The sequence below is a fragment of the Bidens hawaiensis genome, unplaced genomic scaffold, assembly GCF_021521415.1.
Source record: "Bidens hawaiensis isolate Kalapana, Puna unplaced genomic scaffold, B.hawaiensis_p1.1 tig00013117_1, whole genome shotgun sequence".
NCBI lineage: Eukaryota > Viridiplantae > Streptophyta > Magnoliopsida > Asterales > Asteraceae > Bidens > Bidens hawaiensis.
In genome coordinates this window covers 667,514-691,170 of record NW_027492107.1, presented here as the reverse complement: position 1 = coordinate 691,170, position 23,657 = coordinate 667,514, and the positions used below count along the sequence as shown (strand labels likewise).

Here is a 23,657-nt window from a genome sequence, read left to right as displayed (position 1 = left end):
TAAAGCATAGCAAAATTCCAAGATATTTTCCTATTTTTTTACTCGTGCTTTCATTTTTTTTCAGATAAAATAATAATACAATGGAAATACGTTCTTCAATATTGGGCCTACTTGCACACATTAAAAAAACATCACCCTTATAATTATAAGGCAACAAATGTAAATCTTTTTACACAAAGTTTTCATATTTCAAATCCAACCTACCCAGCTGATATATTTGCTCTACTACCAAAAAAAAAAAAGAATATTTTACTATGTCAACTTTTACACTGCAATTAATTAGTTCGTATGAAAAACAAGAAATCAATTGATGTTAAACCAGGCTAGATAGATATGGGTCAAGTTATTCAACAAATATAAACGAAAATGAAAAAGATGAGAAGCATTTGTAGGCACACAAAAATAACCTCTCAAATAAATCTAAATAAATAAATTGTAACTTAAAATTTAATAAAAAAACGAAAAAAATAAAAAACACGAAAATGTTTCCACCGTCTTTCTCGTCCTCATAAAAAAACAATAGTAAGTGAAAAAAGTCGTTGTGTCTTTTTGTTTATCATTGTGTTTTGTGTTTATTTTCGTCATTGATTGTGTCTTTTTTTCTTTAACATTGTGTCAGTTTTTCTTTATATTGTGTTATATTACTCAAAATTGTGCTATATTTTGTTCGGCATTGTATTATATTTTGTGATCTTTTATGTCTTTTTTTTGTTATAGTTGTGTCTTTTGTTCATTTTCGTCATTGTGTTTTTTATCTCGGCATTGTGTCTTTTTGTCAATTTTTTTTTATTTTTATCATTTTTTTGAACGAGAATGATGACGGAAACATTTTATTTTTTTAATTTTTTTTGTTTTTATTATATTTTGGGTTTTTTACACTTCTTATTTTTGTCTCTCTTTGTATTTTAACTTTACCTAGATGTATAACCCTATACAAACTTTATTTTAGATGCATAAATCAAATACAATATCTTTTTAATAATATATTTCTCTCTAATGATCTAGCTAGATCATATTTTGTTTGTTTATTGATTAACTAAAGTTTATAATCAGTTTAAAAATGTAAAGAAAATTATGATTACTGTGACAACATCTTGAAGAAAACAAACGTTTGTTTTTTTCATCCTTGTACCTACCTCCAGTTAAAGAAATCACCTTTCTGGTAACCACTATAGGCAGGAATCCATGTGGTCAAAAATCAATCTCTGAAAATATTATATATATATATATATATATATGTAATTTTTGTTCTGTAACCTTTTGAGTTGCGTGTTAAGGATTAAGTGGAGTGGTGGAACTAACACATAAGTGCACAAACAAATATCACGCAAACGAAAAAAAACAATAGCAACATGACAATTTAACATGGTTTATTCAAGACGATCTACATCAACGGACTGCAACTAGGTATCTTATTAAGCTCGGTACAATATTACAATTACATTGAACAAGATTAGGATTAATAATCTTAGGGACCAAAAAAACTAAACGGGTCTTCCATCCCTAGTCTCTATAAAACACGATTTGGGTTTGCTGACAATGTGACTCGAGTTGTGTTCGTGGATAAAATTTGATGCATCATGAGTTGGGTTATCTAATAAAATTCAATACAAAAGGAGTTGGGTACACGTAGAATCAGATGTCTTCTTGTAGGCTTAGCATATCATATATGCTTTACTCTCCAAACCAACTTATTTATCTAAATTAAGTTGTTCAAAAAACATATAAATTCCACTCTCTTTTAACTTTTAACTATACATGTCGAACACTATCATCTCTCCACACTAGTTTGATAAATTAAACTTACATAGTTACCAATTTTCATCAAGGTTTACACTTAATTGGGCTACGTTAGGATACACACGATTGTTTTACTCTCACTATCCAAGTGAGTAATAGTTAAACGATTCATTAGGTGATCGAATCGATATACCAAATGATTCTTCATAGACTAATTATTTGCAATATATATTGAGTTTTTATCATTTGCAAATCATCATTAGTTTTATTAGCATCATCATCAGCTTGTCAGCTTCATAACTTTTTATTGTATAATCTAATTAAAGAGATCTTGATTAGTTATTAAGAAATAAAAGATACATTATTCATAATTATCGCATTGTTTCTTTGCATCCACCCTTAACCGTCGGTTCAGGCATCACAATGCCGTCACAAACCACCACTATTCAATAACTGCATATCTCAAACATCACCGGTTTTGTATTTAATAAATTAAACGATAAAAACTATCGATCATGAAAGATTATTAGAACCAGAAAATATATTATTATTATTATTATTATTATTATTATTATTATTATTATTATAAAGGCCTTCTCTATTGATAATTCATGACTGCATCTCACAATTTTTAATTTATTGGACAACAATATCCGTATAAGATAAATGCAATCCCACCATAACCAATAGGAGATTGATCATGTCCCACAAAATTGGGGATACCCAAGATAAGCTAATGTTATTTTAATAGGAAAAGTGGAAAACCAGAAAAAAAATATGTTCACAATAGTATTTTGGTTGGTGGAGGTTAGCATTTCATTAAGGTCTTTAAATTCTAAAATTATATAAGTGATTTTGGTTTTAAGATTGCTTAATGTTAAGTGTTTGTGGTTATACACGTATAGATGTCATGGAAGCAGGGCCGGGGCACTGGTTATTATAAACAAGCTAGAGTTTTAAACCTCCACTAGAATAATAGTAAATTTTTTAAAAATATGTAAATACGTATTCAATGTATATTAGGTTCATTTTGAGTGTTACAAACAAAAACATAATGTTAGTACTTAGTATAGCTCGAATATCACACTTTCAACTTATTTTTCCATGTTTTTAACATCTCATGAAAATGGTTTTTAAAATACGAACCAATTTTTTTAGTGAATTTGTTTTCACTTTAGATATGTAAAATGATTGATCTGCCAAGGACATGAAATTTCTTATAAGACCATCTTCTATAGGCGGGAAAGGGGCTTTAAAGCCCCAACCACCATAGAGGACATCCGGGGGGGGGGGGGGGGGGGGGGGGGTTGTTTAATGTGAAGACGGCCGGCTTGGGATTTTGGTGGGGCCATAATACTTTTCACCATCTCTCTCTCATACATACATACATATAATGTGGCGGGGAATGGCCTTTAAACAATAGTGGAACATTAATGAAAGGGGCTTCAAAGTCCCGTTTACTACGTGACGATGACGTGAATGGGCTTTAAAGCCCCTCCATAATGAATAGCCTAAAAAAGGTAAAAAAATTTAATGCGATTTACACCTAAAAAGATTGATAGGGCCTGTTGAGAAATGTGGACCTCTATCTGTTGATAAACATATGGCAGTGAGTGCATGCATGCCAATTTGATATACATGATGAAAATGATACGCGGTTACTCGGGGCCACAACAAGATAATCATATCATCAAAATATGGACCGGATAATGGTCAAGTGGTCCACGTTGCAACCTTTAATCCACCCACCTTATAACGCAAGCCCAGCCCAGCCCAGCCCAGCCCAGCCCAAACCCAAATTCAGGCTGTTTCTTATACGGCTGGCATTAGCGGCCCACCTGCTCACAATGCTTTCTATTCCCATTCGAGCCCACCAAGTGTTACACGCCCAACCGCCCAAGAGCAGGGCTGTTCACGAGCCGAACTTAACTGAACCGAACAAAGCTTGCTCGTCTCTTGGATCGTTTACAACCGAACCGAACCGAACGGTTTAAATTCGAACCAACCGAAAACTGAAACGAGCCAAAATCGAATCGAGCATTTTTCGATCGAACATCGAGCGATTTCGAGCGTTATTTATTTCTTTTTCACTTTAAAATTTTCAATAAGAAAAAAGTTTAAAGGTTGTAAATTAAATATTTTATAAATAAATTAGTAGTTTTTATACAAAAAATAGATTGTAAATTTTTATTAAAAGTAAGTTTGAAGTGAAATAAAATGATCATGTAAACACACTTCTAGTATTCTAAAAACTTGAAGGGAACAAATAAAACTATAAAATTGACGAAATAAGAAAAACTTAAAGGGGTTAAAAAAATTGTAAACTTGTATTTATGTGTTTTGTCTATATATTTATATTTGTTCATGTATAATTATATATAAAATAAATTAAAAATATTCGAGCCGAACCAAACCGAGCAGAGCGGCTCGTTTACAATCAAGCGAAAAACAAGTGAACATTTTCCGAGCGAGCGCCGAACGAGTTCGAGCGACGAGCGGTTTGGACGGCCCTACCCAAGAGCCACTTTTACTCGGGCCTAGCAGGTTTTACATGTAGCAGCCCAATAGGGTATATTACAGTATATTTGAGCATAAAACCTGGTTTCGGACCCGGCCCAGCATACCCGGCCTGAAACCGTTACACCTCTATCTGGTCAAAACCTTCATATTGTTACTTAATAAATACTTTAATTTCCCACTTATTTTGTTCATTTTTGGTTTACTTTCTAATTCAGCACATTTTCATATACACCCGACCCAGCCAAAAACCGATAAAACCCAGCCAAGCTGGTCTAAATACGGTCAAAAACCCAACCGTGTCCGGAAACGGTTCCCACCCGATCTCGTTCTTGATTTTGTTGACCAAAGCTGAAACCAGTTTTTAAAAAAACCGGATTTGTGCACGTGTATATTATAGGTCCACTTTCAACTCGACCAATTAATTGATTTATTACCGATGACATCCCAAGTATAAATATTCATAGAAACTGATTGTTTACAACATGCTGGATTTATTCATCTCATGTTATACTAGGTTGTAGTTATCCTAACCCGGTTAAGTTTATAATACACAACCTTGAGCCATTTCGAAATTCTTATACAGTGTATTATCTTCACTAACTTAGCATGTTTATAAATTGCCATGTTATATGTGTCATTTGATAACGCTTATATACGAAACTGTTGGTTGAATCATGATGTGAAGATAATTAGAACGAGCATTTTTCGAGCAATTTAAACAACCCTATCAGGGTGTCACATTCTGTATTTAATAAAATAAGTTATTTTATTTACAGAAGTTTAATTAATAAATAACAAAAAAGGCATTGTTAATGCAATCAACAACTTCAAACTTTATTTTGCAAGTGTAAAACCATACATTAACAACTCTACAAACAACTTGTAGTGGGAAAAAGAAAAAAAACCTAGGACGCGTGCGCTTATTCGACAAACTTTCAACAACAATTATTTGATACACACGAGTTAAAACACAACATCGAAACTTATTTATGGAGTTGTGTGCGTGTTGCCGGAAATTTTTAAAACATGTACTAAGTTGCCAAAGGGTAGCTTCACAACCATCATGTACACATGCCAATACGTCTCTGTAGTCCCTCGAGATTGTGAAGTTATCATAAACCTCTCCATCAACACTCTTCTTGTACTCGAACAATAGCGAAGAGTGATTAAACGCCGTGAGTTTCACAAATCCATAATCATGATCTTTATACAAGCTCCAAAATGTATTAATCTTAATAAAATCCGACAAATGGCTCCCTCCACCACCAACCACAACATGGATCGTCCCATTCACAGTACCTGAATAATGAGATATTTCCTTGTTCACACATTGGTTCTACCGTAAAAAAGATAAATATTTTAATATTTATCATTATTTAAAGTGAAAATTATTTAAAGTGAAGAAAAGAGAGTAATATATTTGCATACACACACAAACATACCTGATATATAGGACATGTTCTTTCATAGTTATGGACATGTCCGAAAAATGCAATGTCCACTTTATATTTTTGCCATAGCTTCTGTAAATGGGCTCGTCCCATCGGCTCTTCAAACGCACCCTCTTTTGCTAACCAATCGTTTGACGAATAGCCAAGAACACGATGAGCAGAAAATATGAGCCATGGTTGTTTTTGTCTATCGACCGATGCCAAACATTCCTCTATCCATGCATATTGTTCTGAACCTTCTCGCCAATCGTGCTCTGAATCTTCCATAATCCGTTGAATACCTGTAAACATTACAAAAAACTTGAGTTCAAAATATATTAAACCAATTAAGTGTTTAAGAAAATAAGTGTTTTCTTTTTCTTTTTCTTTTTACCAGAATTTAGCTCGGTTTTCTGCAGGAACGTAGAACATAGTCTTGGTCGGCACACCGCATTCTCCACCAGAATCAGGAGTGTTATAGAAGGATCCTGAATTAGGATAATCGCGTTCATGATTGCCACTACAAGATTAAATTATTAAGTTTTTAGTATTAACATGTATTTAGAAGTTAGAACTATACATGCACATATTATAAATATTTATGTTTTAACATATAAGAAACCTTGCAATCATATATGGCTTTACTGATTAAATAGGTTCGATTTGCGACGTGAATTGATCCCATTGTGATAGATATCCATTCGCATAGGGCAAATCTCCGATATGAAAAACTATATCATAGTTATCGAGGTCGTTGATTAATTGGTCTGTAGTAAGCAGGGATCCAGGTTGATAATTTGCATACTCATTTGATCCATCGCGTTCGGCCTAAACACATTATTTCATTGAAAAATTATTAGAATAATTTCCAAGATAACAAAAGTTCTTAAACTTGTCTTTGCAAATACTACCTTTCCCATGTCTCCAAATATTATAACACGTTGTAGCGAGTCTTGTCCCGGAGATGGGGATGATTTGAATGAATATGTTTTACTCCAAACAGTTAATCCGTCTTTTAGTAGATGCCCCATGCGATATTCGTATCTGGAACACGTTTTCATAAAATAATATAAATAATAAGAGAGAAAATTGCGCGTGCACGCGCATATATGTATAAAGTTACAAGCTACACACATATATGGTATTAGGCCACAAATCCTTTAAGAAACTTGTGTGGATAAAACCAGGATCACGCCATCCAATTGTACGGGCAGGGGGTCCTATAGGCCATTAATTATTAAAAATCTTAAACACCGATGTTAAAATCGAATAAAAAGGTACACGTGGACAAAAGTTGTCAAGTTTTTATTGGATCTTTGATCACTAGAAAATACACGTCTGTGCGGAAAAGAAATACACCATACCACACATGCTGCCACGTGTAAAGGTTAATGTCCCTGCAGGAGAATGTTGTCTGGTACAGAAAGACAGAGAGAAAAGAATTGAAAGCTGAAAATATTGTATTGATTTTTATTGTGTGTATACAATGATAAGAAAGAACCCTATTTATAATTATTACAATGTAATAAATAAGGTAAAGACTTGGAGAAAAAGTTTGCTGGGATTGGGGAGGAAATCGTGGCCAATCTTTTAATTTTCGGAAATAATGTAACAAATCTTTGACTGATCCATTCTTTTTAACACTCCCCCTAAAGTTGAATAGTGGGATCACCAATACTCAACTTGCTCAAACAACTACTCAAAGCATTTCCGTTGACGGCCTTTGTGAGTATATCTGCAAGTTGATCTTTTGATGGAACATACGGAAGTTCGATGATTCTTTCTTCCAATTTCTCTTTGATGAAATGTCGATCTACCTCCACGTGTTTAGTCCGGTCATGTTGAACTGGGTTTTCAGAGATTTGTATTGCAGCTTTATTGTCACACATAACTTTACTGGGAACAACTTGGGGAAAGCCAATATCTTCTAACAGCTTCCTAATCCACAAAACTTCACTTAACCCTCGAGCTATACCTCTAAATTCTGCTTCTGCACTTGACAAGGCAACTACCTTCTGTTTCTTACTCCTCCATGTAACGAGGTTTCCACCAACCAAGGAGAAATACCCTGATGTTGACCTTCGGTTTCCTTTATCTCCTGCCCAGTCTGCATCGGTGTAGAGCTCAACAGTTAAATGTCCATTTGGTTTGAACAATACTCCATGGCCTGCGGTTCCCTTGAGATATCTTAATATTCTTTGAGCAGCTTCCATGTGGGCAACTTGTGGTTGATGCATGAATTGACTCACCACTCCAACAGCATAAGCTATATCAGGACGAGTGTGAGAGAGGTAAATTAACTTGCCCACAAGCCGTTGATACCTTTCTTTGTCTGCCAGTTTTCCATCGGGTTCCATGTGAAGGTTGTGGTTCACTACCATTGGAGTATCTGCTGGTTTACAGCCAACCAGTCCCGTTTCTGCTAGGAGATCAAGAACATACTTTTTTTGGCAGATGAATATCCCCTGTTTGGACCTCAAAGCTTCTATCCCGAGAAAATACTTGAGATTCCCAAGGTCTTTCATTTCAAATTTTGAAAAAAGATTTGTTCTCAGTCGTGCTATTTCTTCTTCATCATCTCCGGTAATGATCATGTCGTCTACATATATGATCAGGCAAGTAACAAGACCTTTTCTTCTTTTGAGGAATAGGGTATGATCAGCATTGCTTTGGTTATACCCATACTCTTTCATGGCCAAAGTGAATTTTCCGAACCATGCCCTAGGAGACTGCTTTAGCCCATATAGGGATTTCTTCAACCGACAGACTTCCCTTTCTTTAAAGTCCCCTGAAAAACCAGGAGGTGCTTCCATGTATACTTCTTCTGTTAGGTCTCCATGAAGAAAGGCATTCGTAACATCAAACTGGTGTAAAGACCACTTCTTGTTAGCTGCTATAGAGAAAAGGACTCTGATCGTGTCCATTTTTGCAACCGGTGAGAATGTTTCAGAGTAATCAACCCCATATGTCTGAGTGTACCCCTTGGCAACAAGTCGAGCTTTGTATCTTCCAATGGAACCATCTGGTTTGTATTTTATTGTATACACCCATCGACATCCAACTGTTTTCTTTCCCTCAGGAAGAATACACCTTTCCCATGTGTTGTTTTTCTTGAGAGCACCCATCTCCATTTTCATAGCTTCTTCCCAGTTCTTATCTCCTTGAGCTTCTTTCACAGAATTAGGTATTTGTTGAGAGTATAATGAACTGGTAAATGCTTTAGCGCTGTCAGATAAGTTCCCGTTGACCATATTCGCTACAGGATACCTTGAATTTTTTGACTGTTTTTCTGGGGAGTATCGAGTTGGAGGAACCCCTCTATTAGACCTGGGAAGGAGAGTGTACCTCTCGGTTGTATCTGCTATAACTGATTCAACATTATCAACCTGTGGAGTAGGTTGCTCTTCCACTACTGATTCAGCCTGTGGATCTGGAGTTTCTGTTGTTGTAGATGGAGTTTCTGTTGGTACTTCAGGTATCACGTTGGGTGGACTCTCTTCAATGGTACTGTGCTCCGCAGATTGTGTGGCTGTGTTTGAAGGGCTCACCGTACTGTGATGATTCTCTGTTGTTACTTCTTCAGATGAGGAAAATTGAGCTAGCCAACTCAGAGTGTCTATACACTCATTCTCCCCCTGACCACTGAGTTGGGTGTCATAGAAATATTGGGTTTCAAGAAAGTCAACGTTCATTGTGGTAAACATTTGACGAGTTTTTGGATTATAACACCGATACCCTATTTGGTCAATCCCATAGCCGACAAATACACATTTCTCAGCACATGGGCCGAGCTTGTCCCGGTTGATTTTGGGTATATGAACAAACGCGATACACCCGAAGATTTGAGGTTCGAGTGTAAGAGGATGTGGGACATTGGAACATTTAGAAAGACAATCTAAGGGGGTTTTAAACTTGAGAATTTTTGTGGGGAGCCGATTCAAAAGGTAGACAGAGGTAGCAACGGCTTCAGGCCAGAAAGATGTTGGAACCTGAGATTCAATCAGCAGGGCGCGAGTCATTTCAAGAATAATTCGGTTTTTCCGTTCGGATACACCGTTTTGTTCAGGGGTATAGGAACAAGAAGTTTGATGGATTAACCCATTGGTTTTGAAGAACTGTTTCATAGGTGTATTGACAAACTCTCCCCCATTATCAGATCGAAGGATTTGAATTTTAGTTCGGAATTGTGTTTGAATCATAGAGTAAAAAATAGCAAATTTTTCATACACTTCAGATTTGGTTTTTAAAAAATATACCCATGTCATGCGAGTGCAGTCATCCACGAATAGTAAGAAGTACCGGAAACCCTGTCCCCCCAACACAGGGGCAGGACCCCACACATCAGAATGAATTAGGGAGAAAGGAGTGTCAACTCTCGTGTTGCTAGGTTTGAATGGTTGTCGATGGCTTTTTGCATATAGACAGGTTTCACATTCTATTTTTCCATTTGAGGGAAAAAGTTTTGGAAATAAAAGATGCAAATATCCATTAGATGGATGCCCTAACCTTCTATGCCACAGCCAGGCTTCTCGTTTGTCGGTTCCATGTGCCAACATCACAGTACCCTTTTGAGCCACTTCATCCACATAGTACAATCCTTGGCGCTCAGTACCACGTCCAATAATCGCACCCGTCCTGATATCCTGTATAAGACAGAAAGTAGGATGCATTAGTACCGTGCAATTTAACTCTTTGGTAATGTGGCTAACCGAGAGTAGTTTTTGCGATAGTGACGGGACATAAAGGCAGTTTGGTAATTTCAGAGTTGGTGAAACTTCAATTGTTCCTCCCCCTTTCACCGGCATCGTTCCACCGTTGGCGGTATAAATTTGGTTTCTTCTAGGGTTTGACCTTGACCGAATATCTGACGGGTCAAACGTCATGGTATCGGTTGCACCCGAATCGAAAATCCAAGAGTCATTTCCTATATAGTTGGTTGGCATGGTTAGGAAGTTGACAAACCAGGACCCCAATTCTATGAGAGGTTAATAGGATTCGAATCAATCAAGTTGTACTACACCTGTAGTCGCGATCAATATCAGACCTACTAAGCAATCGAGAAGAGGGACTGGCTATCAACAAATCCAAGGAAAAATGGTGGCAGCGGTGGCGGCGGTTCACGGCGGTTAATGGTGGCAGCGGTGGTTTGGTCGGAATTTTGGGTTTTGGATAGGTGTTCCACGGCGGCGGCGGCGGCGTTTCGCGGCGCAACTGCGGTGGTTTGGATTTTGGATTGATTGTTGAGATTGTTGGGTTGTTTCGAGGATCATGAACTCCGCTCTGATACCATGTTGTCTGGTACAGAAAGACAGAGAGAAAAGAATTGAAAGCTGAAAATATTGTATTGATTTTTATTGTGTGTATACAATGATAAGAAAGAACCCTATTTATAATTATTACAATGTAATAAATAAGGTAAAGACTTGGAGAAAAAGTTTGCCGGGATTGGGGAGGAAATCGTGGCCAATCTTTTAATTTTCGGAAATGATGTAACAAATCTTTGACTGATCCATTCTTTTTAACAGAGAAAGCCTTTTAATATGGTTTCTCCAACCCCACTCAACAACCGGAGTGGCTTCATCAATATTGTAGCCGCTGGTCCATGTCACCGTCATCTGCATAGTTGCATAGCTCAACGCATTTTATAAATTTATAAATAACAAAAACATATAACTCAAATTATTATATTATAAGTTAACTAGGATTAAAAAACGTACCTCGTCCCAAGCCTTTCCATGGGCAAGACGAGGGTATAGAGGGGCCTTCGGGTATGCAAATGATATCGGGTCAGAAACAGCCACCAATTTTGGCTATAAATCCATAAACAAAATAAGTCACATATGAGCTTACGGATTTGTTTTTTACTTGTCTAGAGTGTTACATTTGTTTATTTTAATAAATCACGAAATTTACTTTTTCCAGTCCGCCTGTGAATAAGGCAAAGGAGAAGTCAGCGCGTTGGTTAATAAGTCGAAAGCTCAGTTTCGCTTTTCCTGTGTTAGCATAATCAGCAGTAGAGTGGTTTGCAAATTTGTACTGTTACATAGTTCAAGTTAATATTCAATATTAATTATAAACCATAAGTTAAAATTGCCTTCAAGATTTATGGTAATATTATTATCATACCTTTATTGGGGCTGTGCATAAGTGGAGCCTCCGGCCACTTACCGGTTTCAGAGTGACAATCTGATGTACTGTAAAATTCATTAAGTGGTTTAGAAAAAAAAAATAACAATAATAATGAAGCAAGTATTTTATGAACTATAGAAAAAGATTTGGTACTTGATCATTGCTGGTGAAAAAACTCCAACCCAGTCATCGTTAGTCGGTTCGGGGTACTCAAGGTTCACGTTGATCCATTCGGTATCCTCGCCCTATAAAAAGACATACTTTCTGTTTATTCTCGTAAAAGTCCATTAATAACATTTTGTACATTCAATAATAATTGACTTGCATGTGCAGAACAAAGTATCATAACTAACATTACAAATAACAGTTTTCAAAACACGTTTTATGTAAATTAGTTGAATTCCTCTACGTGTTGCGTGGGTATTGGTTTGTTTCATTGCGATATTGGCACTCGCGATACCCAAAAAATAAAGTTGTGATATGACCAAAAGAAAACTGGTAAGTGTTTTACACTTTTATAGTTTTACATCAATCGAAAATCATAAGAATGAATATCAGTGCCAGTTTTCGATAATACCGATGTTGTTTAGTCGAAATCTGTTTGGTTCAGTTCATTATGGTACCGGCATTAACAAAGTAACAAATACCGGTATTGCTATTGTTCGATCAAAATCGGTTTTCGATATATTATAATACAAAAAGAATGAATAATAATTTGTTTTGAATACAACTCCCGTATTCAACAAATTTATACGAAATAACATAAGTTATCAGATAAAATAAACTGAATAATATAGTTAAGTGGATAATAATATATTATATTGTTCAAAATGGGTAAAGCATTATTATACTTTTGAAAGGTAAATTGTAACATCTTTAATATAAATACAAAAACAACTAAGACAACTTCCTTAATATGAAAACTCTAGTTTAACCCCCAAAATGTGAATCCAAGTTAAACTATAAAAGCATTTGCTTGTCTAAACAAACCACATTAAGTGTCAATAACCATCAAAAGAGATATATGATAATTGATCGAGTACACGCGTATACAAATATATTAGAGTAGTTGAAACGAACATAAAAAAAAATCCACGTTAAGTTCCATTGAAAAGTTTTAATTACAACATTTGGTACACGATATAACGATAGGTAACGTTTTTTTTACCTTAGAACCTAGAACGAAAGGGCTAGCGTGAATGGAAGCCGAGTTATGGAGAGCGAAAACAGCATTATTAGTGGCGATTTTGCCAAGTGGTTGTTCACCGATTGGAAGATGAGGGTGATGCTCGACGTCACCGCTTAGAAGACAAGAGTAAGATGAACCATGGCTGGTAGCTGTATAAACAAAAGTGCATGAGACCAAAAACAAGAAACATGAAAGACTCTTCATGGTTGGCATTATTTCATCAAAAGAGAATAGTTTGTGGTCTTATTTATAGATGGTAGTCAGTAAGTCATAATATCTTAAATATGTTACTAGAGATGGTAATCAGTAAGTCATAATATCTTAAATGTTTTACTGGATATTTATATATGGTTAAAAAATTAGATAGAAAAAATCTAAATACTTAACTTGTAATTAATTTTAATTTTTACAATTTATAGAGGTAAGATAAGATTTTATTAATTTTTTTGTCGGTTTGTTGTTGTGAAAGAGTTTAACCCCAAGTTAAAGTATCACGTCACGTTAAAGTGCCGCCCATTCAACATCACGTGTGGTTTAAAGCCCCGTTATCATGTTAAAGTATCACCATAATTATATTAAAGTATTTGGGCCCCACCTTTTCCTCCTTTGTCGCTCCGTTTATGTGTTGAAGCCAGCCCGGGCTTTAACGCCCTTACATGATGTGCCAGGCGTTAAAGACATGCCACAACAACTTTTAAAACACTTTGAAGCCCCCACAATATATGTTCTAAATTATACATATTAAAGCTATCATACATAAAAGTTATATTTTAACCATAATTCTATTTTAATGCGTCTCTTTAATCCTTCACAATCTGGTTGTCTCGTGGATAAGCTAGTGGGTAAGCTAAATGAGTTCATGACTTTAGACCTGCAGTTTTATATGACCTTCATTATAAATAGGAGTCATGCGTTATGAGATTTTGAAATTAGATTTCTTTTGGAATTATTAACTCATTGATGAGTCACACCAAAGAGGATTGCTTCTTATCCATTATCACGGCAATATGACGGCATACCATTCATATTCTATAATTATTGTATACTTTATAGTGCTATACGCATAAACAAAAGAAAAGAAAAAGTCTAAACATTTTAGTTAGTTTTAGGCCGCAAAAAACGTTAAGCCAACCCTGTTGACAATGGAAAAAGAATTATCATAGCAAACTGTAGTTACTTAAATTGAAATGATATATTATTTATGTGCCGTTCGAAAAAATATATATTATTTATCAATGAAGACATACGTTTAACGTTTTTTCATTTGTTCTTTTCCATCCTTGTATCTACTTGTACAGTCACATTTGGTCCCCACATCGTCACACCGCATCACTGCATCAGGAATAATCAAACATACATTGTGTTTAAATATACAGAGTCCAGCTCATCATTCTAAAAACTAGGTTTATTTTGCTTTTAGTTTAATTATTTATTTTTAACTAGTGTGGGCAAGAAATTTAAAAAACCTTATCCAAAGCCGAAAAAATCGAACCGAAATAAAACCGACAGTTTGGTTTTATGTTTTTTGTAAAAACCGCACTAACGGTTCGGTTTTGGTTTTGCATGTAAAAACAACCGAAAAAACCGAACCGAACCGAATTTCTAAAGTTTTGTTTTTTATATTTTATATTAAGTAATTTATAAGAGTTTAATAAATATGTAACTCCAATATTTTTGATAAAATGTATAATAGTCTATTATTTTACAATTAACCAATTTATTTATACCTAAATTCATATTTTTTTGCCAATTTTTTTTCCCTAAAATTTTTAAGCTCAAATGACAAAAACGAAAACCGAAACTGAACAGTTTCAAAAACTACAAAAACCGAAGTTTTACAAAAACCGAAGTTTTGGTTTTCAGTTTGGTTTTAGCCAAAAACCGCACCACACACACCTTATTTTTAACTATTTTTCCACGTGTATGTTCACATTTGTTTCTACTCGAAAAAACTATTCTTTTCTTGATTTTGTTGTAATATACATGTATAATTATTTCAACACCCGAACGTCAATAGTTGTGACTTTTTAACATTTTATCTCGAACTCCTTTTAGCCATAACTCGTGATGGCCATAACATATACTGTTTAAACAATGTGGTTTGTCCCCTAATTACCGTCTATCTTACCCGACCCACCTGTTTGGTCACGTCCTTTAAATCCATGGATGGTAAATAATGGTCGCAATCGTTGCTCCATGTTTCTTGAAACGACAATATAAACACATATTTAGTAGTTGCATCCCGCATCAGATAGTGAATACATGACCCGTTCAAAAGTTGCAGTTAAAGTTTCATGTTACGATTTATGGAAAGACGGTAAAACTAGAGATGCACAAACCAGATTTTGGGGCTTTAAAACCCGATTGATTTGATCTATAGAAGTCAAAACCGGATCAGGGCTAAACCAGATACGATTGAATTAGGGTTTGAGGAGAAATAAACCGAACTGGTTCGAATTGGGTTGGGACAGGTTTCATGAACCAATATAATCTGACATATCAGATCCAAACCGGACCAGTTAGAGTGAATTCGGATTCATATCTTGATCTCAATATTTTTCTCACCTCTAAATGAACGTTTCACTAACCTTAATGCATAGTTGTTTCTGAGAAGCATTAATATTTTTGGGGGCGAAAGTGCAAAAAAATTGTCTTAAGTAAATGGGTTTTTTATTGGGTTTAAACAACTAAAATTTTAAAATGAGCTTACTTTGTTAAAAAATAAACTTAAATGAGTTAGAGTAATTGGATATAAACATTAAAAAGTACATATTTTTTATAATAAAATATAAAATTTGCGTCGACCACCCTGCTCTCCTATCGAAGCCGGCTATGCCTTTAGCATTTTATAGAGAAATCCATTGTTTTATCATCTTATTTTTAATGATTGGGCCAATTTTCTGAACTAATGCCTTAACTACAATATTGGGCTTATCGGCAACATACAGCCCGCTCTCGTAATTACAGGTATACAGCATTGGCCTTAGTGGATCAAAATTTTTTGTTAATGGATAACAAAAAAACTCAACCAATTAGACTAGAGGTGCACAAATCACATATTAGAAAAATCCAGGTTCAAGTATGATCGAGTATTGAAAAATCGGGTATTAGCAATACTCGGGTCGGGGTCGGGTCCGGGTATTTTGTGCACCTCTAGTTAGAGCATTCACATTCAAACCGCCAAATTTGGTGAGTGGGTTTTTATAATTTATGAAGTGATTTAGGATGTTGTGAGTATATTTGAAAAACTATGCAGTGATTTTTCTGTATATATGAAAAATTATTGTTCACCCCCTATACTTTTATAAATATTTGTTGAAAGTGGTTGTGAGTGAAAGAAAGAGAAAATGTAATGATAAAGGTATAAACATGTATTATTTTATTGAAAAAGAGAAAGAAAATGTAGTATTTTTTTAGTGTAATTTTAAATTTAGAGGTTATGGATTGAATAAGAATCCTCTTATATGTCATATGTTTGTTCAGTTTTCGAAGTTAAACGAAAGTTGTTACGATAACTACTTTATTGTATTTGGTAGCATGAATTCATTTAATAATTAAACAACTGAAGTTTAAAAAAACATTTGTACACATTGCTTAAAATGTGATACATGAGATCATGTAATCGCATCTCGTTTGTGCAACAATTTATTACTTCCTCTGTCCCATTATAAGTGTCATAATTTGATTTTTCAAGTCTTTCTTGTTTAACTTTGACCCACAATATTTTTGTTTATGTTATATAATACTTGATGTAAAATATATGAATGGATTTGGTTTTAAATGTATTTTACATTGATATAATTTTCATCAAGTATTATATGACACGAACAAAAATATTTACGATCAAAGTTGCAAACGAAATACTTGAAAAGTCAAACTATGATACTTATAATGGGACGGAGGAAGTACATCAAAGGACGGGTTTCAAGATAGTATCCGCATTCCACAATATGTGATAAAATCATGAACTTCAAATTACCCACCATTTAAATTTAATCTACTCGATCTTATTAAAGAGATATATATATTTATAAACTATGTTAAGTTTCACTGTCTCCAAGAGATTGTTTATTCCGGTTCGACTTATCAGTTGCGAGTTGTTTTTTTTTTCAGTTTAATACACATTCCTATCATATACCGCTTCAAAGTTATGCATTTCTCTTATTTGAGACAAGTTTTCACTTTTTTTTTCGCAATATTACCATCTCGAGTACGTTTTGCTTTGTTGAGAAGCTCTTGTACCACTATTAGTTACATATGATTATTCGAGTTAAATTTTAAGAAAAAACATTTCAAATAATAAAAACATGATACTTTTAAACAAATAAAAGAAAAGTTTTGAAGAAACACTAAATGACCCCGGCAGATTACGGATAATCTTAGGGTTAAGTAGATGTTTCCCACGAGGGTTAGGTCCGGCAAAGATGGCTATTCTTCTCGACCTGCAAAACAGACACCGTAAGCTCGTCACTGAGAAGGGGGGGTTCCTCCTTGTGACCACCCTCCGGCGTGAGAATCAGACTAGATTGCTCTGAATATAAGTGTATATAGAGAGAAATAGCTAGAGAGAAGATGATGATACCGTTCCAAGGTGTTGGAGTATTTATAGCCGAATGTAGGTTTCCAAGTATGTACGGCCAGCTGTATATAATATTCCTTTTCCACCAACTATGGGCTACGTTCGTGCCACGATGGGAGTTGGTGGGTAGGCAGCGGCTGATAGTGACATTTTGTACTGGAGCGTGCTCCTCCTCGTACTATTGTCAGTGAGTTGTCCCCCTGTGATTGGTTCATGGGTTGCTTTTGTCAGATCTTGTCTATTTTGTCCATACCTTGGTAGGTATAGTACAAAAGATCTTCTAGAAGCATACGGACTGGCTCTTTTGGGCGGGAATATTCCCACCCTGCTCATTCCTTCTTCAGGTGACATTGCTGAAGTATATAAGAGTTAGTGCCTTATGCGTGTAGCCTTACTGTTAGTGCGGGTAGCCTTCCTTGTTGGCTTGTACCCACAGCTGCGGGAACAGGCAGGGTACTGTACCAAGGGAGGCTTTCCTGCGGGGGACAGCTGGCTTACTGCGTGTAAGGTCTTCATCTCTCTGAGCATGGTGGGTCTTGCGGATCCAGTTGGTCTTTGCGCAGACGTACCTCTTCAAGGTGAGTCTTGCGGGTCCAACTGGGCTTTGCGGGGACCTACCTCTTCAAGTTTTATACGTTTTTATTCGGTTAACCAGCTTTCTATTAAATGTAACGTTGTCAGATTTTTAAACTCTTATGCAATAAATGTAACGTCGTCTTTTAATAAATTCTTAAATGTATTAAATGTTTACGAACTTTTATTTCCTTTTTAAATAATATAAACAATTATATACGGAACGTACTACGATTATAGCATTACTGTTTGTAACTTTTCAAGTAAAAGTGTGTCCCTAGTAACTTTGTTTTGTGTGCCTAATAAACATTGTTTAAATAAAAGGTGTGTAACAAAAATAAGTTACTGTTTTCTCATTATTACAACTTATAAGCATAACATGTTGTATTGAATATATAGATAGCTCTTAAGGAAAATGAAGCTAAAGTAAACTAAGTGCATAAATATGATCATTCTCCTAATAGACCATAACATTTTATCATACCTTTAAAAAAAACCTTTATACATTGTTGTGTCGTTCGAAAGATGCAAGTCCTGATAAATTATGTCTAACCCACTCAACACGTCTCAATCCGGGTATGCATTCGCCCTTCTCTCCTCCGTTGTTGAGGTTTCCGCATATTTTGAGGTACTTTTTTTATATAATTTTCTCAATTTAGTTTAGCTTAATAAGGAAAGAAAAAAGTTTACTAAAAATAAGGGGTTTATTAAATAAATTTAATTAAGCAATTTGAAAATATTGAAATAATTTAATATTATAATAAATAATGAAATATTTATTAAAAACTACATAAAGACTATCAATAAATGCATTTTATATAGGGAAGAGCTCTGAATGATATCGGTACCGATCTTGAAGTTCGAAAGTATTTGATACCAATATCGAAATTCGTGTAAAATTTAAGAAATACCGGTAACAATCGGTACCAGTACCAAAAACGCTAATTCCTAATTTTACATACTTCAAAAGAGGGGTGGGGCCATGGAGGAAAACCATCTAACGGAGAGAGAGGAGAATGGAGACGTTTTGAATGTTTTCCACTATATATGGAAAAACTTTCAAAACACCACATCTTCTCTAATGGTTTATTTTCCAACCGGTCTCACCTGCCGGTTTATCTAGCTTTGTGTATATTTTTGAATACGAGAACACATCAAGATATCATGGGGCGGTGTTGTTAGCATTTTGGGTCAAAAAGCCGCCCCAAAACTCTCCATTACGAATGGCCTAATATTTCTAGCATTTAAATTAGTATTTACGGATTTTTAAAGAAAATATAAGAAACAGAGTAACTAGAGTAAATCATGGTCTCAAAAGTTAAAATCCTTCACCTAAAACCACCTTTACAAAAATCTGAAAAAGTAAAAAAAAAAATTAAAAAAAATCCAACTGTAGAAACGGTACACAAATGACAAATCAGATCTCGATCCCATCACCTTCGCCTCCTTCAATCTCCACCGTCCGATCATCCTCACCATTCACATCACCTCCCACCTCCACGTCATCAACCACATGGCCCACCCACTCCTCCATGGGCCCACACTCCCCCTTGTGCCGTACCCGCCAGTCATACCCTTGACAACCCCGCGAACAATAGTTTACCTTCCCGCAACCCGAACACCTCCTAAACTCGCTTATTCGAGTCTCGGGTCGCCCACACGCCTCGTAAGAACACATTCTTAAACCATGACACGCCACGTTTTCTCGGTTTTCCCCTAGCCCGAACCATTCCACCATAAACTTATTCACCGGGTGCATTAACGGTAACGGTAACACCAACGGTTTATTTTTATCTTTATTTTTTAAAACATTTATCACGGATGCGAATTCTCGTGCATTGGCTTGCACGAGAAGACGCCGGCCTTGGTGGACGTTCTTCCGTGCTCCGTAACCGTCTTGGAGACAATGTGCGAGTTCACGAAGAGCGTCCACATGGCCGAGGCACGCTACTCTCGCGCACAGAGCAACGCCTGCACGGAGATCCTTATCGGTCTTTAAACCACCGCTACCGTTGAACTGAATCAATGCGAGCGAGTATAGTGCCGATGCGTGTGACTTAATCGCCGCCTTCGCCATTAACGACGCGCCACTTCTCCGATTTTGTAAGCAGTAAAATCGGATCTACAAAATAAGAAGTTTAGTAATTAAGATTTGTACCATAAATTCAAAATCTACCTATTCTAAGAAAGTAAAATAATTGTAACACGTGTCAGTTTTTGGTTAATCCTCACAATTTTTTCCCTCCAAAACTAATATATGTCATATATATCAATAATTATTTACTTTCCTTTTACGCTTCATTAATATTATATATATAACATGATTAAATTATTTTTTTTAAACTATATTTTTATTATACCTATACACTTTTATAAAAAAAAACATTTACATGTTATACTTATATACATTGATAGAATATATTTTACAACATACTTGGTGAAATCCAAAAATCAACAACAAACTTTGTTTGTTAAATATTGAAAAGAATATAATTTTAAATGTTATTATTAGCATATTATACTACGTTTATTGTTGAAGATTATAAATAAAAAAATATAAAAAATCTAATATGCTTTCAATTTAAGAAGTGATTTTTTAATCATTAAATTATAAATATATGCTTAAAAGTTTATCCATTTTTTTAAAAAAAATCCACTTATCTATTGGTTTTTTTTGTACATTGTCATATAAATTTATAAATTATAAATATATGATTTAAATCTATCTATTTATTTTTTCTGTTAATTTAGTAAACTATGCATATATGTGTTATATTGTGAAGATAGAATATACTAATCACTTTCAAATATAATAAAATACGTGTTAAATTGTAAGGATAGTATATACAAATCACTTTCAAATATATTAAAGTTTATTATATTTAGTTTCTTAGGTTTTTTTTATCACCGATTGCTTAAGGTTTTTCGTCAAACTTAAATTTGATGTTACGGGTTAAAAGTTGGTGAATAGATCGTTTTGGTACAAATCAACTACATTTGGCTCAAATTTGTTACGGGTAAATGGGGGTAATCTGAATATTTTTAAAAATTTGAGAGTGCAAATAGATTTATCGTCAAACTTATTACGGGTTCAAAGTTTTGACTTGAAAATGTAAAACAAATGAAAGTTAGAATTTTAATTGTGATTGGGTTTCGAATTTATTTTTATTGGCATTTTTGGAAATAGTCTAAAGATTCTGGATTTTGCACATTGAGTATTTTTCATGACTATTAAAATTTAAGAAAAAATGACAAACACTTTCGACATGTCACCTCTAGGCCTATCAATGCTTCTAACTTTTATAAAATTAGAAACATTTATGTCAGCATTGACTTTTCCTTGAATAGTGATCAGATTGTTGCATGTGAAACATGTCGTGCAAAATTATGCTCAAGTGAAGCAAAACATTCATAAAATTGAACGAGTTAATGTGTTATTTTTTTTGTCAATTGGCAAAAGTCAAGAAACTCAAACTTATCAAAATATTTTTCATAGTGTAACTCAAAAATATTATTATATGAGAAGTATTATCCGAAATTGGTTCATAACCAATTTTTCTTTCAATTATACATATAAGACACTAATAATAAATTTTCAATAGATAGAGTATTCTTATGTATGTTATTGCAGGTGCAGTATTTTTTTATTAACTTTATTAATTTTTCGAAAAAATCATTTTATGATATAAATAAAATCAATTTATGTATAATGATATAAGCATAGATGTAATACATTTTTCCATATACATTATGTATTGCTTCATTTGTAATTGCCACAAATTCGTTGCTAATTTGTAATTCAATTATTTTAATCATCCTGTGTGTGCTACACGGGCTCTAAATCTAATACAATAATAGTAGAAATTAATTTTAAGGAGTTTTTTTCATTATGTTTTTGGTTCCGCTATTTTCAATGGTACCAAACTACCACTATTTTAATTAGGGATGGGATCATTATTATATCGAAAAATACCAAAACTGATAATAATTATAACCATATAACATACGAAAACCAAAAACATGAAACTGGGTACCGAAACCGATTGAAAATACCGAGTACATTATTTTCAATAGTACCGGTACTCGTTTATTCATATTTTTGTTTTTGGTATTTTCAATCGGTACGCTATATGGTTTTACTCGTTTTTTAGTACCTGTACTAAAAAATGAGTAAAACCATATATACCAATTACCATACCGATTGAAAATACCGAAACCAAAAACATGAAAAACGAGCATTGGTTGTCGTGCCGTTACCGTTGAAAATGCGGTACTCAGGCAATCGGTGTCGGTAAAAGTTCTTTTATGTCTTCGGTATTTTCAATCGGTACGCGACATGGCTTTACTCAATTTTTCTAGTACCTATACTAAAAAATGAGTAAAACCATATATCAAATACCCTACCAATTGAAAATTCCGAAACCAAAAACATAAAAAAAACTTTTACCGCACCGATTGAAAATACCGAGTACCGTATTTTCAACCAATGCTCGTTATTCAAGTTTTTGGTTTCGGTGTTTTCAATCTGTACGTTACTGATCTCATTCCTAAATAATTTATTAATACTCACCATTCCGAGAATATAACACGCCTCGACGTTACCGGCGTTAACACACAGTTTCAAAAACCGGTGAGCCTCTTCACACCAACTTTTAGCACTAACAGTAAGCGTTTTAGAACATGCTTTTGACAACACTAACGGATGAACCCCTAACTTATTCAACCTCTTACATCTGTCAACAATAAAAAAAAAACAACACACATTTTTGTTTATATTCAGATCTTACTTATAACAAAATATAAAATAATAATAATATTAAAACGTACGTGTCAAGAATAGAGATGAAATCAGACGGTGAAGATGCGGTAGAACTGAGTTTACATAGGATGGATATAATAATATCATCATGCAATGATTCAAATGGATCAGATATTCTTAGCTTCTTCTTCATGAGTAGAATATTGATGATATGTTTTTTTTTTTTTGTGAGAAACGTTGAATGGTTTTTATTTTGTGTAGATGTGGAGATTTGTGTGGGATATGGAGAGGTGTGCATCTCGAAACGGTTGATTCATATGTTTATTGTGTAGAAATATTAAAAGATTAAAATTGTAAGGGGTTTAACTTTTATAGTTGATTGTATAATAAAGATTTGAGTAAAATAGAAGGTGCTACGGTGGTGTTATTAAATATTAAGGAGCCCACGTACTATGAATAAAGAAAAAAGGAGAGAATAAATGGAAAATATCAATATATTTATCTATGTTAGTATTTTTTACTTTTATTTTAACCGTTATTAATTATTATTAGCTTAGTCAATCATCTTCATTCTCTTAGTATGAAAAATGTTATTAGTTTACTCAATCATCTTTATTCTTTTAGTATGTTTAAAATGTTGAGTGTTACGCAGGCATGTCCCTTAAAGAAAGTTTGTACATATGTTGTCTCATCGAATTCAATTTGAAGAGCACTCTAAGGAAAATACCCATTAGGCTT

At 34.4% G+C, this 23,657-nt stretch overlaps 1 protein-coding gene and 1 pseudogene across 1 annotated transcript; both read right to left on the bottom strand.

Annotated features, from left to right (window-relative positions):
* Positions 1-3,200: 3,200 nt before the first annotated feature.
* On the bottom strand, positions 3,201-15,206 carry LOC143543315 (nucleotide pyrophosphatase/phosphodiesterase-like; annotated as a pseudogene).
* A 4,371-nt stretch (positions 15,207-19,577) lies between these two features.
* Positions 19,578-23,140, bottom strand: LOC143543340 (F-box protein At5g50450-like). Its single transcript, XM_077035686.1, has 3 exons — positions 22,988-23,140; positions 22,731-22,893; positions 19,578-20,282 (listed from the first exon to the last, which is right to left on the bottom strand). The coding sequence occupies exons 1-3, from the start codon at positions 23,110-23,112 to the stop codon at positions 19,578-19,580; spliced, it is 993 nt and encodes a 330-aa protein (XP_076891801.1). The 5' UTR covers positions 23,113-23,140.
* Between the last annotated feature and the right edge of the window lie 517 nt (positions 23,141-23,657).

Coding starts and splice junctions, on each gene's coding strand:
- LOC143543340 (XM_077035686.1), bottom strand. CDS start 23,112: ATGAAGAAGAAGCTAAGAATATCTGATCCATTTGAATCATTGCATGAT. Junction 22,894..22,987: donor TTCATCTCTATTCTTGACAC/GTACGTTTTAAT, acceptor TATTGTTGACAG/ATGTAAGAGGTTGAATAAGT. Junction 20,283..22,730: donor CGTGTTATATTCTCGGAATG/GTGAGTATTAAT, acceptor CTTATTTTGTAG/ATCCGATTTTACTGCTTACA.